The sequence below is a fragment of the Macaca fascicularis genome, chromosome 1 (assembly GCF_037993035.2).
Source record: "Macaca fascicularis isolate 582-1 chromosome 1, T2T-MFA8v1.1".
Taxonomy (NCBI): domain Eukaryota; kingdom Metazoa; phylum Chordata; class Mammalia; order Primates; family Cercopithecidae; genus Macaca; species Macaca fascicularis.
In genome coordinates, this window is record NC_088375.1 from 105,854,303 (window position 1) to 105,870,058 (window position 15,756).

The following is a 15,756-nucleotide window of genomic DNA, read 5'->3' on the forward strand; positions in this document are numbered from 1 at the left end:
ACTCCGAGACGGGCGTGGCTTAGCAAGGAAGGCGGGGCGCGCAGCCTGAGCCAGGGAGAGGCGTGGCCTAGTGTTAGCCTTTCATCCACTGAGAGCCAGGGAGGAGGAGCCTCCTGCAGTGGCGGGAAAATCGGACGCGGATGTGTAGCTTGAGGGATTTGGGACCAATGGAAGAAGTGGAAATGGCTTTTGGGATTCTTCCCCACTCTCGCCCAGGGACTTCTGTCCTGCTTCCGTCTTCTCTCAACACTGTCCTAGGCATATTCTTGTCTTTTTGGTCTCCTCCGAACTGCTTCCCCAAGTATTTAATTCCCTAATTCATTCTGTCAGCCTTCACCAAGTGCAACTCTGTCTGTCATTGAGTGGATATAAAAGTCCTACTCTTAGCATCTCCATGTAGTAATGGAAAACAACACAAAACAAAACAAAAACAAAGGCCTAGCCATAAAGCCACTGCTCATATGTGCCCAAGGACAGACAGGTAAATTGCAGCGCTATGCGAAGTGCTATAAACTCCTAAATATCTCAGATTCTTCCCTTCATCTCCAATTCTTCCCTTCATCTCCAATTCTTATTGCCACTGCCTCATGTCAAGCCCTAAGGATTTTTTCACCTAAATTACTTCAGAAACCTCTAAAAGAGTCTTCGACTTCTTCTAGGCTAATTCTTCTTCCATTCCCTGCCAGTTACTTTCCTAAAATCCAACTATGGCTATGTCACTTGCTTGAAGTCCATCAGGCTTTCCCATCTTCTACCGGGGTACATTTAAGCTCCTTAGCATGGTGTACCAGGCCCCAAAAATTTGGACCTAGTTTCAACAGTCTGTCTTCTGACCGTCCCCCTCGTGCAAGCCAGAGCCCCAATCATGCTGAAAGACTTTGTGCCTTGTCTCTATGCTTTTACAAATATTTTCTCTGCCTGGTATTCTCCTCTAATTCACTTTCAAACACTTGGTTCAGATCTCACCTTCTCTAGGAAACCTAGAAACACATTTCCAGCTCTCCTTTCCCCAGGTAGGGTCTATTCTAGAGCCTTTTTTTTTTTTTTTTTTTTTGAGATGGAGCCTCCCTCTGTCCCCCAGGTTGGAGTGCAGTGGCCGGATCTCAGCTCACTGCAAGCTCCGCCTTCCAGGTTTACGCCAGTCTCCTGCCTCAGCCTCCCGAGTAGCTGGGACTACAGGCGCCCGCCACCTCGCCCGGCTAGTGTTTTGTTTTTTTTAGTAGAGACGGGTTTTCACCGTGTTAGCCAGGATGGTCTCAATCTCCTGACCTTGTGATCCGCCCGTCTTGGCCTCCCAAAGTGCTGAGATTACAGGCTTGAGCCACTGTGCCCGGCCTATTCTAGAGCTTTTTTTTTTTTTTTTTTTTTTTTTTTTTTTTTGAGACGGAGTCTGGCTCTGTCGCCCAGGCTGGAGCGCAGTGGCGCGATCTCGGCTCACTGCAAGCTCCGCCTCCCGGGTTCCCGCCATTCTCCTGGCTCAGCCTCCCGAGTAGCTGGGACTATAGGCGCCCACAACCTCGCCCGGCTAGTTTTTTGTATTTTTAGTAGAGACGGGGTTTCACCGTGGTCTCGATCTTCTGACCTTGTGATCCGCCCGCCTCGGCCTCCCAAAGTGCTGGGATTACAGGCGTGAGCCACCGCGCCCGGCCTTCTAGAGCTTTTTTACAGCAGCCAGGGCACCACTGTTTTGAGCAGCTCATGTCACAGGGATACCATTATTATTATTATTTTAAGAGATGAGGTCACACTATGTTGCCCGAGCTGGTTTTGAACTCCTGAGCTCAAGTGATCTTCCTGCCTTGGCTTCCCAAAGTGCTAGGATCACAGGCGTGAGGGTGGTCTCATTATTTATTTACAGGTTTGTCTCTCCTGTTAGATTGTGAAACTCTGAGAAACAGGAACCTTGCACCTGGCACAATGCTGGACACATAGTGGACATTCAGTAAATGCTTGTTGAATGAATTAATAATCTAAGAAAATGTTCCAGGAGGAGGAAGTGAAATCTTTACTTCTCTCTCCCCGACTCTTCATTGATTGCCCTTCATCTTCTATTCCAGAGAACTTCTCTAAACTATGTCTGGTTATCTGATCTAACCTCCATGTGACTATCCTTCATCCAGCTCCTCTCTAATATTTCCTGACTTTATTTATTTACTCATTCTAGAGTCAAGGTCAGCTCTGTTGCTCAAGCTGGAGTGCAGTGGTGCGATCATGACCCACTGCAGCCTCAAAGCAATCTTCCCACCTCAGTTTCCTGAGTAACTGGGACTACAGGTGTGAACCACTTTGCTCAGCTTCCTGACTTTAATATAGTTATTCTCAGATTATATTATTTCTTTTCCAATTTACCTTTCTGACCACTTCTCAATTCCTTCTGTAGAGTAACTACTTCTTCTCATTTTCTTTTTTTCTTTTCTTTTATTTATTTATTTATTTTTTTTTTGAGAAAGAGTCTCACTCTGTCACCCAAGCCGGAGTGCAGTGGCACGATCACGGGTCGCTACAGCCTCGACCTCCCCAGGCTCAGGTGATCCTCCCGCCTCAGCCTCCCAAGTAGCTGGGACTACAGGCGGGAGACACCATGACTGGCTAATTTTTATTTTCATTTATTTATTTATTTATTTATTATTTATTTATTTTTTAGACACAGTCTCACTCTGTTGCCCAGGCTGGAGTGCAGTGGCACCATCTCGGCTCACTGCAACCTCCGCCTCCCGGATTCAAGCGATTCTCGTGCCTCAGCCTCCAGAATAGCTGGTATTACAGGGACCCGCCATCGCACCTGGCTAATTTTTGTATTTTTAGTAGAGACGGGGTTTCACCATGTTGGCCAGGCTGGTCTTGAACTCCTGTGCTCAAGTGATTCACCTGCCTGGGCCTCCAAAAGTGTTGGGATTACAAGCATGAGCCACCACACTTGGCCTAATTTTTGTATTTTTTGTAGAGTCTGGGTTTCGCCCTGTTGTCCAGGCTGGTCTCGAACTCCTGTGCTCAATTGATCCACCCACCTTGGCCTCCCAAAGTGTTGGTATTAGTATTACAGGCGTGAGCCACCTCACCCAGCCTTCCTGTTCTTTTTTAAGATTTAGTAAACTGGCCAGGCACGGTGCCTGATGCTTGTAATCCCAGCACTTTGGGAGGCCAACGGGGGAGGATTGCTTGAGCTCAAGGGTTCAAGACCAGCCTGGGTAACAAAGTGAGGCACTATCTCTACAAGAAAAAAAAAAAGCTGGGCGTGGTGATGCGCGCCTGTAGTAAACATATGTGTGTGTACATATATATGTTTTGTTTTGTTTGAGACAGAGTCTCGCTCTGTCACCCAGGATGGAGTGCAATGGCATGATCTTGGCTCACTGCAACCTCCGCCTCCCGGGTTCAAGCGATTCTCCTGCCTCAGCCTCCTGAGTAGCTGGGATTACAAGCGCATGCCACCACGCCCGGCTGATTTTTGTATTTTTAGTAGAGATGGGGTTTCACCATGTTGATCAGGCTAATCTCGAACTTCTGACCTCGTGATCCGCCGGCCTCGGCTTCCCAAAGTGTTGGAATTACAGACTTGAGCCCCCGCGCCCAGCCCTAGTAAACTTATATTTCTCACACATTATGTAAGCCACTTTAGGATACAGTTCTCAAGTGAGTCCCCTTTTTCGGCACCCGATTCTCTAACCCTCCATTGCTCAAACCTTTCCCCCATGGCTGTGACCCCACCCCGAGTCGTGCATAACTTTTGCTGATGACAAAAGGTGGCAGACTTTTGTTCTGGGGATAGGTAGGTGATGTGTTTTAAGAAATGGTTATTTTCAGGCTATGCAGAAGAATGAGACTTCACCATCAAGCCTCACTAGAGTCGGGCTTGCAGAGCAGCGACACTGTATTGACAATGACAATCCTTTCTTTTAAACTCCAAACCTAACTAAGCCACACGTCTCCATGCAAAGGGTAAAAGATTGAAGAGGGAGTGGGAAAGGACAGGAGGCGGGGCATAGCGGGCCTGGAAGGCTTCCAGCTTGTCCCTGTGGACCCTCCTCGCCCCTATGAACTTCCGCCCCCAGTACCTCCGAGGCTCTGACAGGCTGACGCCTGCCAGCTACGTGAGCACGTGGTGGCGCGCGCGGTCCTGGGGGCGGTGCCCAGGGGGTAGCTGGGAAGCGACGCAAGACGTGAGTCCGTGCGTGCGTGCTCGCTCACGGCGGCGGCGGCGGAGCGGAGAGGCCAGAGCCGGAGACCGAGCTGGGATCGGGCCCCGGGCGGGGGCGGTGCGAGCGGCGCCAAGCAGATCTTAGGGGCGGGGACGGAGCCGGGGCGGGAGGGACTGAAGCGGAGCCCGGGAACGGGGCGGGAGGTCCCAGGGTCCCGGGTTGGGGGTGTGGAGCAGCACTTCGTCGCCGCGGGGGTGCCGGGACTCCGGCCGCAGTGCCGCCGCCATCACGGACTTCCTGTGGGACAAGCGCACGGGCCTCGCCGCCAGAACGGTGAGCGCGCGGGTTGGCTGACCGCGGGGCCGCGCGAAAAGATGGCGACCGCGGAGCGGGCGGGGTTAGGCTTGGATTGGGGGCAAGGGACGGGGGCGAGATTTGGAGAGGAGGAGAGTTGAGACCTACGAAGCGGCGAAGTAGGGAGATGAGGGGAAAGGAGGTCGGCCTGCATTAGATGTACTGAGAAGACCTGTAGGAAACTTGGGCGGAGCCAGACTAGAAGGGGTGATAGAGTAAGGATGGGAGTGGTTCCAGAGATGTGAAGGAGTGGAATATCAAAGTTGGACTCAGGGGTCCAATCAAAGCTGGAGGGGAGGAATACATCACCGCGTCACTTGGAGCATGCAGGAAGAATTTGCCTGTAGGAGTTCCGGATTTTCTGAGTAAGAAAGGAAAAAGCAAAATATTTCAAACTTTAGAAAGGTAGGCTAGTGATGCTTTGAGGGGAAAGTGCTGTGAGGCCGTTTGATGGTAGTATGTGGTGAGATGGCATTTATGTGGCTATGCTGATTCGGATGGCTGTGCTGGGAAAATCTTGTGCTTGCATCTTGGTATGCTCCCGGCCCCAGTTACACCAAGAATGCATCAAATACCACCCTCCTCAATTTGGGGAGGTTGGAAAGAAGTGATACAGAATGGTGGTCAGACATTGGAATCGTTAAACCTTTTGCATACCCGATTCTCATGCACCACCACCAAGACTTCTGTCCCTGGGCCTGTTTCATTTTATTCTGCCTTCTTATTCTCATCTTCCTGGATTGTGACAGTGATTTTTTTCTTTTTTCCTTAAAGGAAAAAAAGGATTTGTGAACCATCCCATTCCAATTCCATTAACTGGAAGGTGGCCAGCTGTCAGCTAAGTAGGGCTGATATTAATAAAAAACCACTTACTGGCCAGGCGCGGTGGCTCACATCTGTAATCCCAGCACACTGGGAGGCCAAGGCGGGCGGATCACCTGAGATTGGGAGTTCGAGACCAGCCTGACCAACATGGAGAAACCCTGTCTCTACTAAAAAATACAAAATTAGCCGGGCATGGTGGCGTATGCCTGTAATCCCAGCTACTCGGAAGGCTGAGGCAGGAGAATCGCTTGAACCCGGCAGGCGGAGGTTGCGGTGAGCCGAGATTGCGCCATTGCACTCCAGCCTGAGCAACAAGAGCAAAACTCCGTTTCAAAAACACACACACACACACACAAAACAGTTATTCTCTACATCTCAAGCACAAGAGTGGAGGGGCCAGATGGGATGCTGACTGTATTTTGTGGCCTACTACATTAAAACCTCTCAAGGTAGAGTTGGCCAAAGATGTGAGAGATGATTAAATTAATTCAAAGGGCCCGACCCAGATCGTTGGAACTGATAGTATTTGGCGTTTACCTGGTATATGTAGAAACCTGGGAGACTGGATTCCTACCCTCAGGACACTGATAGTCTACTTGGGGAGATAAGACGTAGTCTTAGTGAGTGTACGACATTTATCATAACTGTAAACCAAAGCTTTATTGACTTGTGAGGAACTCAGCATCGCACAGATCTATATCTTAGATCCTGACCGGGGATACACTGTGGCAGTCTCTATCTTCGTCATACACTTCCCGTTGTAATTAACTCTGTCCTAGACCTGAAAGTCTTCATGGAGCTGTGTGTGAAGAAAATAAGGATAGAACACTTGAACTGGCTGGGTGCGGTGGCTCACGCCTGTAATCCCAGCACTTTGGGAGGCTGAGGTCGGGAGTTTGAGACCATCCTGGCCAACATGGTGAAACCCCGTCTCTACTGAAAATTTAAAAATTAGCCAGGAGTGGTGGCATGTGCCTGTAATCCCAGCTACACAGGAAGCTGAGGCAGGAGAATCGCTTGAACCCGGGAGTGGAGGTTGCGGTGAGCTGAGATTGTGCCACTGCACTCTAGCCTGGCCACACAGGAAGACTCCGTCTCAAGAAAAAAATAACACTTGAACTGAGTGGAGGGTAATGAGGGATGGGTTTGGGGGCTTTCTAGAGTTTCAGCCAGAGTTAGTAGGTGGCTATACTCCAATAAGGAGGAATTGTAAGTACAGAGGAAGACTGAGGAAGTTGTTCGTGGTAAAAGGAGGCAGAAATAAAAGAGGGGAAAGCAGCTTAGCATCTTTGGAGCAGCCAGTCCTTGGAGGAGACTTCTGAAAACTCGGAACTTTCCTATTTCCACTTTCCTTTCCCTTCCAGATGCCTCATCCTCGAAGGTACCATTCCTCAGAGCGAGGCAGCCGGGGGAGTTACCGTGAACACTACCGGAGCCGAAAGCATAAGCGACGAAGAAGTCGCTCCTGGTCAAGTAGTAGTGACCGGACTCGACGGCGCCGGCGAGAGGACAGCTACCATGTCCGTTCTCGAAGGTGAGGCCTCAGGAAGAGATACTCAAATACAGGGTCACTCACTCATTATTTGTTCAACAAATACTAGTTATATGCTAAAACTGTTGCATTAAATAGTTGGCTGAAGGTAGTGTCGGGATAGATAACCAAAGAAGCCATTTGGGCTGCAGTGTTAAGTGTTAGAATACATAATGAGGAACTGAGGATGTACCCAGCGCGTTTGGTTGGAGTGGGGCAGGATGTGTAATTCAGAGAATACATTGCAGAGAAAGCGACATCTATCTATGTCTGGAGGACAAGTAAGAGTCAGGTGGGGGAAGTGTCTTTGGGCAGAGGGAAAGCATGTGCAAAGGACTGGGAGCTACGGGTAACTAATAAGCTGACAGATAATACAAAGTTAGATCTTTGTGTTTTTAATTTTTTTTTTTTTTTTTTTTTTTGAGACAGAGTCTTGCTCTGTCGCCCAGGCTGGAGCGTAGTGGCCGGATCTCGGCTCACTGCAAGCTCCGTCTCCTGGGTTTACGCCATTCTCCTGCCTCAGCCTCCCGAGTAGCTGGGACTACAGGCGCCCGCCACCTCGCCCGGCTAGTGTTTTTTTTTTGTATTTTTTAGTAGAGACGGGGTTTCACTGTGTTAGCCAGGATGGTCTCGATCTCCTGACCTCGTGATCCGCCCGTCTCGGCCTCCCAAAGTGCTGGGATTACAGGCTTGAGCCACCGCGCCCGGCCTATTTTATTTTTTAAATTTTAAAATATTATTTATTTTTGAGACAGTTTCACTCTGTTGCCCAGTCTGGAGTGCAGTGGCAAGATCTCAGCTCACTTCTACCTCTGCGGCCCCGGGTTCAAGCGATTCTTGTGCCTCAGCCTCCCAAGTAGCTGGGACTACAGGCATGCGCCATCATTCCTGGCTAATTTTTTTTTTTTTTTTTGTATTTTTAGTAGAGACAGGATTTCACCATGTTGGCCTCGAGCTCCTGACCTCAAGTGCTTCACCTGCCTTGGCCTCCCAAAGTGCTAGGATTACAGGCGTGAGCCACCGCACCTGGCCCAGTTTTAATATTTTAGTGGCATGTTCAGTGGAAAGAATGGGTTACGGATGGTTTAGAGCAAGGGTGGATTTCAGTCAGGAAAGCTTGAGAAAAAAAAATGGCTCTTGGCCGGGCGCGGTGGCTCAAGCCTGTAATCCCAGCACTTTGGGAAGCCGAGATGGGCGGATCACGAGGTCAGGAGATCGAGACCATCCTGGCTAACACAGTGAAACCCCGTCTCTACTAAAAAATACAAAAAACTAGCCGGGCGAGGTGGCGGGCGCCTGTAGTCCCAGCTACTCGGCAGGCTGAGGCAGGAGAATGGTGTAAACCAGGGAGGCGGAGCTTGCAGTGAGCTGAGATCCGGCCACTGCACTCCAGCCTCGGTGACAGAGCGAGACTCCGTCTCAAAAAAAAAAAAAAAATGGCTCTTTGTTTCTTTGTATCACTGCAGTGGGAAAAAGGCCCCAGTAGGGAGTGGTTCTGCAGATGCCTTTTTAGAGGTTTTGGTGACATGGCAGATGCGCTTGTTACCTCACTTCTCTGGTCCCTTGGTCCTCTCAGTGACTCAACAAAGTGTCTGAGAACAGTTTTCTTTCTTTTTTTTTTTTTTTTTTTGAGACAGAGTCTCGCTCCGTCGCCCAGGTTGGAGTGCAGTGGCGCGATCTCGGCTCACTGCAAGCTCCGCCTCCCGGGTTTACGCCATTCTCCTGCCTCAGCCTCCTGAGTGGCTGGGACTACAGGCGCCCGCCACCTCACCTGGCTAGTTTTTTGTATTTTTTAGTGGAGACGGGGTTTCACTGTGTTAGCCAGGATGGTCTCGATCTCCTAACCTTGTGATCCGCCCGTCTGGGCCTCCCAAAGTGCTGGGATTACAGGCTTGAGCCACCGTACCCGGCCGAGAACAGTTTTCTAGCATTACTCTTTGTCCTCACTAAGGCAAGACTTTGTCACAGGGTATGGTAGGGAATGTGGTCTGAACAGATACGCCTAATTGGTTTTTGTTATCCAACAGCAGTTATGATGATCGTTCATCTGACCGGAGGGTGTATGACCGGCGATACTGTGGCAGCTACAGACGCAACGATTATAGCCGGGATCGGGGAGATGCCTACTATGACACAGACTATCGGCATTCCTATGAATATCAGCGGGAGAACAGCAGTTACCGCAGCCAGCGCAGCAGCCGGAGGAAGCACAGACGGCGGAGGAGACGCAGCCGGACATTTAGCCGCTCATCTTCGGTGAGTGCCAGCCCAGGCCCTTCCTCTCCCCACTCTTCTGCAGGCCCTCTAGGACTCTGGTAAGTGAGAAGTATCCTTGTTCTCAGCTGAACATTGGGGCATGAACACTGAGGTGGGCACTGAGTTTGCCTACCCTCTTAGGAGCTCTCCGACTCTTGAAGGGCCCTGGAATCTGCTTTGGAGATGGATGGGCACGGAGCATTTGTGACCCCCAGTGCTCTCCCTGGCATGTTGGGCTTATTGTGTTGGGAGCAGCTTCTCCGCCCCAGCGGCCTCCACTCTTTAATGGGGACCTTGCTTGTGAACTGCCTTTTTCCCCCAAGCCCTGGGCTCTGTAGCCCCCTTGGCAGGCGGGCTTGGGTGGGGGCAAGGGGAGATCTGTGTCTGCCCAGAAGGGCATTGTGTAGAGCATGGGGTTGTGGGTGACATTGGCAACAACACCACTTCCCTGCTCTGCCCACGCCTCTCCCTGTTCCTGTTTTGGGTTTGGGGACTTGGGATTATGCGCCGCTCTCTCTTCTCACACCGATCCACCTTACTGCATCTGACGTGTTCCCTTCCACTGTCCCCCATCATCGTCTGTCCCCCCTGGCTGGGCGCCTGTGACCGGTGACCCCTCTACCACCCACCCCGCCTCCCTCCGGCCCCCGCTCCGACACCTGGCTTGCTCCGACCCCCCCTGCCCCCCGACAGCAGCACAGCAGCCGGAGAGCCAAGAGTGTAGAGGACGACGCTGAGGGCCACCTCATCTACCACGTCGGGGACTGGCTACAAGAGCGATGTACAAGCCAAATCGTAACAATCCTATAGCCTGTAATGGTCCCATAGCCATCCTAACGTCCCAAGCCAACCTGAGTCACAGCCTCTTGCCTTTTCTCAGTGGTGTTGTTTATCTGGGTGGTTTGAGTTGCTGTTGAGAATTGACCTCTGTTGTCCACTCCCAGCTCTCACGGCCCCTGGGTTAAAGGTGGTGGGAATCACGCAGGGGTTTTCTTCCCCTGTGACCATCTGTATCTGTTCCCCTTCCTTCATCTCCACCCCAGGTTGCTGTCCCCATTTTTCTTCCAACTCAGCTCATTCCCCACCTTCTCTCCCTCCCTCTCCCCGACCCTGCTCTCTTTCATTTCAGATGAAATCGTTAGCACCTTAGGAGAGGGGACCTTCGGCCGAGTTGTACAATGTGTTGACCATCGCAGGTAACTGTCAGTCCCTCCCTACTATGTGGGGATAAAGAGATGGTGGGGGTTATATGGGGCTATTTTGCTAATTAACCTAAGGTAGGATTTCTTAGTCCCCCTACAGCCCTGTTCATTTTGAGACATTCTTGAGAACCCAGCAAAAGCCTCTCCTGCCAACTTACAGGGGTGGGGCTCGAGTTGCCCTGAAGATCATTAAGAATGTGGAGAAGTACAAGGAAGCAGCTCGACTTGAGATCAATGTGCTGGAGAAAATAAACGAGAAAGACCCTGACAACAAGAAGTAAGCAAGCAAGAAAGTATGTAGGGAGGCTGAGAGGCCCAACCCCTACACAGGAGAGACTTCTAGATCTGGTTTAGGCAGACAGGAATCCTAGACCTTGTCATTCATTCATCTTTTGTTCATCATCATAGAGTAGTAGAACATCAGAGTAGGAATGTGGGGGCCTATGACATGCCTTAATCCACTCCCCTTGTTTTCAGGGAAGTTAGATTGCTCTGTAGTTTGACCCCAGCCTAGAATGGGTTCTGTAGAGATATACACTGGACATAGCCCTAGGACTGAGCATCAACCTCATTGAACAACGAATTAAGCTTTTATAAGTAGAACTATGCTGATAAGGCCACAGACATTTATGCAGTAATATTTTGTTCACATATATTCACAGTCCAAAAATAGAATAAGGACATTAAGCCAAGATATGAGGCCAGTAGGTATAAACAGGAGCCCAGTGGTAGCTGGTGGTGAATGAATATCAGGAGTTGGGCTGGGGTTGGGGTTTAGGATGGACAGTTTGATGATCCAGGATCTGTACTGTTTGGAACTTGGCACTCAACAGCTCTTCAGTAAATAGTTTTTTGAACTATTTAAAATGATGCAGGAAGATATTTTGAAACTTGGCAAGTAGTACCATTCTTCTTGGGTCTTGCAGAGGCTATTCCCTAGCTGAACTGAATTTTGGTGTTAGTATTAACTGGCATGGTTTTACACAAGTTTGTGGAATCAACAGCTATGAAGTACCTCCTTGTTGGAGGGCTGATGGGCAGATGGGAGCTCATCAGACAACCCCCCTTCCCCCATCTCTCTTCTCAGCCTCTGTGTCCAGATGTTTGACTGGTTTGACTACCATGGCCACATGTGTATCTCCTTTGAGCTTCTGGGCCTTAGCACCTTCGATTTCCTCAAAGACAACAACTACCTGCCCTACCCCATCCACCAAGTGCGCCACATGGCCTTCCAGCTGTGCCAGGCTGTCAAGTGTGAGTGGGGTGGGCTGAAATGGACTCTCGAGCATCCCCTCCCTTCATTGGATCTCTCTGTCGGTTGTGCACTGGTGAAGCCCCTAAACAGTCAGCTCTCTGTTATCTGCAGTTGTTTTACTGTCATCTTGAAATGTCTTCTGACTTAGCTCCTTGACTAATGTCTTTATTGTCACTGACTGCTCTTACTCTACACCTAACCTAGCAGCAGCTAGAAGAGAAAGCCTTTGGAATCAAAGCACTTAATTACCCTCCCCTTTTCCTTTCCTCCCCTTCTTGGGAAAGCATCAGTCAGACAGCAAATATAAAGAAACAAAAATACACTCTTTAGGTTAAAGGCTTACATGTGTCTGGGATGAGATGTTCATGCAAAGCAAAGCAGATGTGAACACAGAGTATGTAGTTCAGCTAAGGGGCAAGGTGGGGAATTCAAAGAAATACATTATTCCTCTGGAGTCATCAAAACAATACAGTTTCACAGAACTAAGTTCACATAATGCCAGCTAGACACATGTCAAAGTGTATACACACTATAACTCAAAGCAAACTCTTTTTTTTTTTTTTTACATCAGTTGAGATACATATGTATCTTATTGTAGATAGAGCAGAGCTTCTTAGACCAGGCATTCCATTTAGACGTAGAGCAGAAAGCAGCCCTCTTGTGATTCTGGACCTGTCTCCTCACTGGCTTTGCCCTAGGTAACCAGGCCTGGGGTCAGCTGATACCAGTTAGCTCTGGCCACCTGCACCAAGCCTGACCTGGCCTTCTCCCCTACAGTCCTCCATGATAACAAGCTGACACATACAGACCTCAAGCCTGAAAATATTCTGTTTGTGAATTCAGACTATGAGCTCACCTACAACCTAGAGAAGGTAAGATGGATAGGGTCTGCCCTTGGTTACTGGGGGTAGGCAGCTGGGCCACTTTGCCTTCTGCCGAGCCCTTTCTTTTCTCCCTTTTTATTTTGTCCTGCCACATTTTCTCCCTGTCTGGTTCCAAGTGGGTAAAACTAGATAGGTTGAAAGGGAGAGATCTCTTAAGACTTAAATTGGGAGATAACTTGTACAGGGGACTTCAGATAACTTTCCAGTAGAGTGAAAAATTTTAAGGTTCTGTTTGGACTGACTGACTGATTTATTTATTTATTTGAGATTGGAGTCTCGCTCTGTTGCCCAGGCTGATGTGCACTGGCATAATCTTGGCTCACTGCAACTTCTACCTCCCAAGTTTAAGTGATTCTCCTGCCTCAGCCTCTGGAGTAGCTGGGATTACAGGCACCCGCCACCATGCCTGGCTAGTTTTTGTGTTTTTAGTAGAGATGGGGTTTTGCCGTGTTGGCCAGGCTGGTCTCGAACCCCTAACCTCAGAGGATCCACCTATCTCGGGCTCCCAGAATGCTGGGATTACAGGTGTGAGCCACAGCGCCTGGCCTGGACTTGTTTTTTGAGATGTATATTTCTGTGAGGTAGGAAAGCTTGGCTCCCTTGACTAACTGGAGATGATGGAGATCTCAGACCTAAAGAAGCTCTCCCTCCCTTGACCCCTTTGCTGCATGTTATATATTTTCAGAGAAACCCCTTTGCTACATGTTACATTTTTTTCAGGAAAACCCATTTGCTACATGTTACACGTTTTCAGAATAACTGTATATCCGGCACTTGGGTGTAGTCTTCAGATGTTTACAGATGTGCACGCTGTTCTATAATCATTTCTTAATCCTTTTGCTCCCCTACTTCGAAAAGTATTATGCTGGATGTGGTGGAAGCTGTAAAACAGGAAATTTCCCAGGGCTTGTGGGGCCAGGCAGGAGATCACAGTAGCTTTTTTAAGGCTCAGAAGCACGGTAGAGAATACTGGTGGAATCTCAGTCTGGGTGCAGAGGTTCATCCTCTTCCTCCTCTGCTCCTAGAAGCGAGATGAGCGCAGTGTGAAGAGCACAGCTGTGCGGGTGGTAGACTTTGGCAGTGCCACCTTTGACCATGAGCACCATAGCACCATTGTCTCCACTCGCCATTACCGAGCACCAGAGGTCATCCTTGGTAAGGGAGGGCAAGGCTGTCCAAGTGTGTGAGATGATGTGGTGAGGGTGGGGCCACCTAAGCCTCATAACACCTTTTCCCTCCCATTCTCACCCAGAGTTGGGCTGGTCACAGCCTTGTGATGTATGGAGTATAGGCTGCATCATCTTTGAGTACTATGTGGGATTCACCCTCTTCCAGGTAAGTGATGGGATATCTTACTTGACCACCTGGCATTCTACCTGGTTGCTTTGTTGTCTGCTGAGGACCTGCCTACTCAGTTCTCCACATTGCCCATCTTCCTGGCAGCTGGTCCTCAGCATGCCCTTTTCAGTCCCATGCTCAGTTCTGTTTTTGTTTCCCAGACCCATGACAACAGAGAGCATCTAGCCATGATGGAAAGGATATTGGGTCCTATCCCTTCCCGGATGATCCGAAAGACAAGGTGAACCTTGAGTGGGCACTAGTTAACCCTTTTCCTTTTCTCTCCACAGAATTGGTCTATTTCACATCAGTTTCTTTTTTCTTTGATGCCTCCTGTCCCCCCAGTTACTTTCAGATGGGGAAATAAGGGAATTGTAACAAGGGTGACCTTCTGATTCCTCAACCTCCCCTTCCCCTCTAGAAAGCAGAAATATTTTTACCGGGGTCGCCTGGATTGGGATGAGAACACATCAGCTGGGCGCTATGTTCGTGAGAACTGCAAACCGCTGCGGGTGAGCCAGGCTCGGGATAAATAGTGCCCACCATCCAGAAGTCACTTCTTAGGGTGGTTTGCCCCTGGAATGCTCTTCACAAGCAGAGGGTTAGGAAAGGAGGGGAGGAAAGCTGAAAGAAGACATCTTTGGTCAACAGAGGAAACATAAGAGGGAGTGGTTTTGTGGAGGGAAGGAGGTTAGACAGCCTAACCTTGAGACAACCAGAGATCAAAGCAATGTCCTGGATTCTTTAGGTCAGACAGAAAAGAATAAACTACCTTTGAAGAGCTTACATTTTAATGAGGAACTAAAGAAGATTCATGAAGTTGACAAGGATATACAAGTAGAAAGAACTTTCAAAGATTATGGAGTAATTGTGCTAGTGGGAAGGTAGGTTGAGCTATAATATCAGAAACGTTGGTCCTGGTGTGGTCGTGGTTAGGTAGCCTTCAAATTGGTTGCAAGCAGAGCCTTGGTTCTCCAAGAATGAAAGGTAGGGTCTTGAAGAAGGCAGGGTTTATAAGGCATCCTGCCTCACCTTTTCCTGCCCTCCTTCACCAGCGGTATCTGACCTCAGAGGCAGAGGAACACCACCAGCTCTTCGATCTGATTGAAAGCATGCTAGAGTATGAACCAGCTAAGCGGCTGACCTTGGGTGAAGCCCTTCAGCATCCTTTCTTCACCCGCCTTCGGGCTGAGCCACCCAACAAGTTGTGGGACTCCAGTCGGGATATCAGTCGGTGACGATCAGGCCCTGGGCCCCCCTGCATCTTTTATAGCAGTGGGTGTCCAGTCCAGGACACTGGTGCTTTTTTATACAAGAGAATGAGCCAGAGTTCACTCCTTCCTCCTGGCTGGCTGTATACCTGTGAATATGTGAAATAGTGTAAATATGAAAGAACTTGTACCTATCACTTCAACCCCTGCCTTGTACATAATGCTCTTCCATCCACACAGTTTCCACCCTCACCTGCCCCCTCATACGGAGTTGGATGGGGACCGAGTGAGGTAACCAGGTGGCATCTACCCAATGTTTTATAAGGAATTTTGTACAGTCTTTGTGAAATAAAATAACGTGCTTCATTTGACCCCCATCCGTGGAGTTGGAGGTTTGGGAATGCTGGGGTGGAGGGATGAAACGATTGGCAAACTTTCTTGAGTTTTGGGTATGAAGGGAGTCCTTCTTACCCTCCAAAATTAAGCAGAGCCAGGCTACAAGTTTATTTCCCCTGTCCACCTTATAGGGGAGGATAGCGATGGGTGGGGCATTTCTTTCAGATTAGAATAGAGAAGTGTTATATGGTGGCACTTCTCGGATGTGGAATCATGAGAGTTGGGAAAGATCTGACTCCTAGAGTCTTGGGGCCGTGCCCCAGTATAAAGCCAGAAACCCAGGTTGAAAACGTTCTTAACCTGAGTCCTAGGGGTTTAGCAGGGCCGGTCGGAAGGCTCCCGTCGTCCATTTCGAGAGACTAGGA

At 49.4% G+C, this 15,756-nt stretch overlaps 1 protein-coding gene across 11 annotated transcripts; it reads left to right on the forward strand.

Annotated features, from left to right (window-relative positions):
• Positions 1-4,168: 4,168 nt before the first annotated feature.
• Positions 4,169-15,372, forward strand: CLK2 (CDC like kinase 2). Of its 11 annotated transcripts, none has more exons than XR_006689567.3 (14): positions 4,169-4,472; positions 6,683-6,852; positions 8,877-9,105; positions 9,799-9,886; positions 10,235-10,301; positions 10,468-10,584; positions 11,395-11,561; positions 12,340-12,434; positions 13,472-13,601; positions 13,699-13,781; positions 13,946-14,025; positions 14,206-14,296; positions 14,533-14,668; positions 14,840-15,372. XR_006689567.3 is itself a non-coding variant. In XM_005541561.4 (13 exons), exons 2-13 carry the CDS (start codon positions 6,683-6,685, stop codon positions 15,020-15,022), a joined length of 1,500 nt encoding a protein of 499 aa, XP_005541618.1. In that variant the 5' UTR covers positions 4,169-4,472; the 3' UTR covers positions 15,023-15,372. The 11 variants fall into 11 exon arrangements, 6 of the variants coding, with proteins under 6 accessions (XP_005541618.1, XP_005541619.1, XP_015311762.1 ...); XR_012414009.1 differs by having other exon boundaries at positions 9,802-9,886; XR_012414010.1 differs by having other exon boundaries at positions 8,880-9,105.
• Positions 15,373-15,756: the final 384 nt, after the last annotated feature.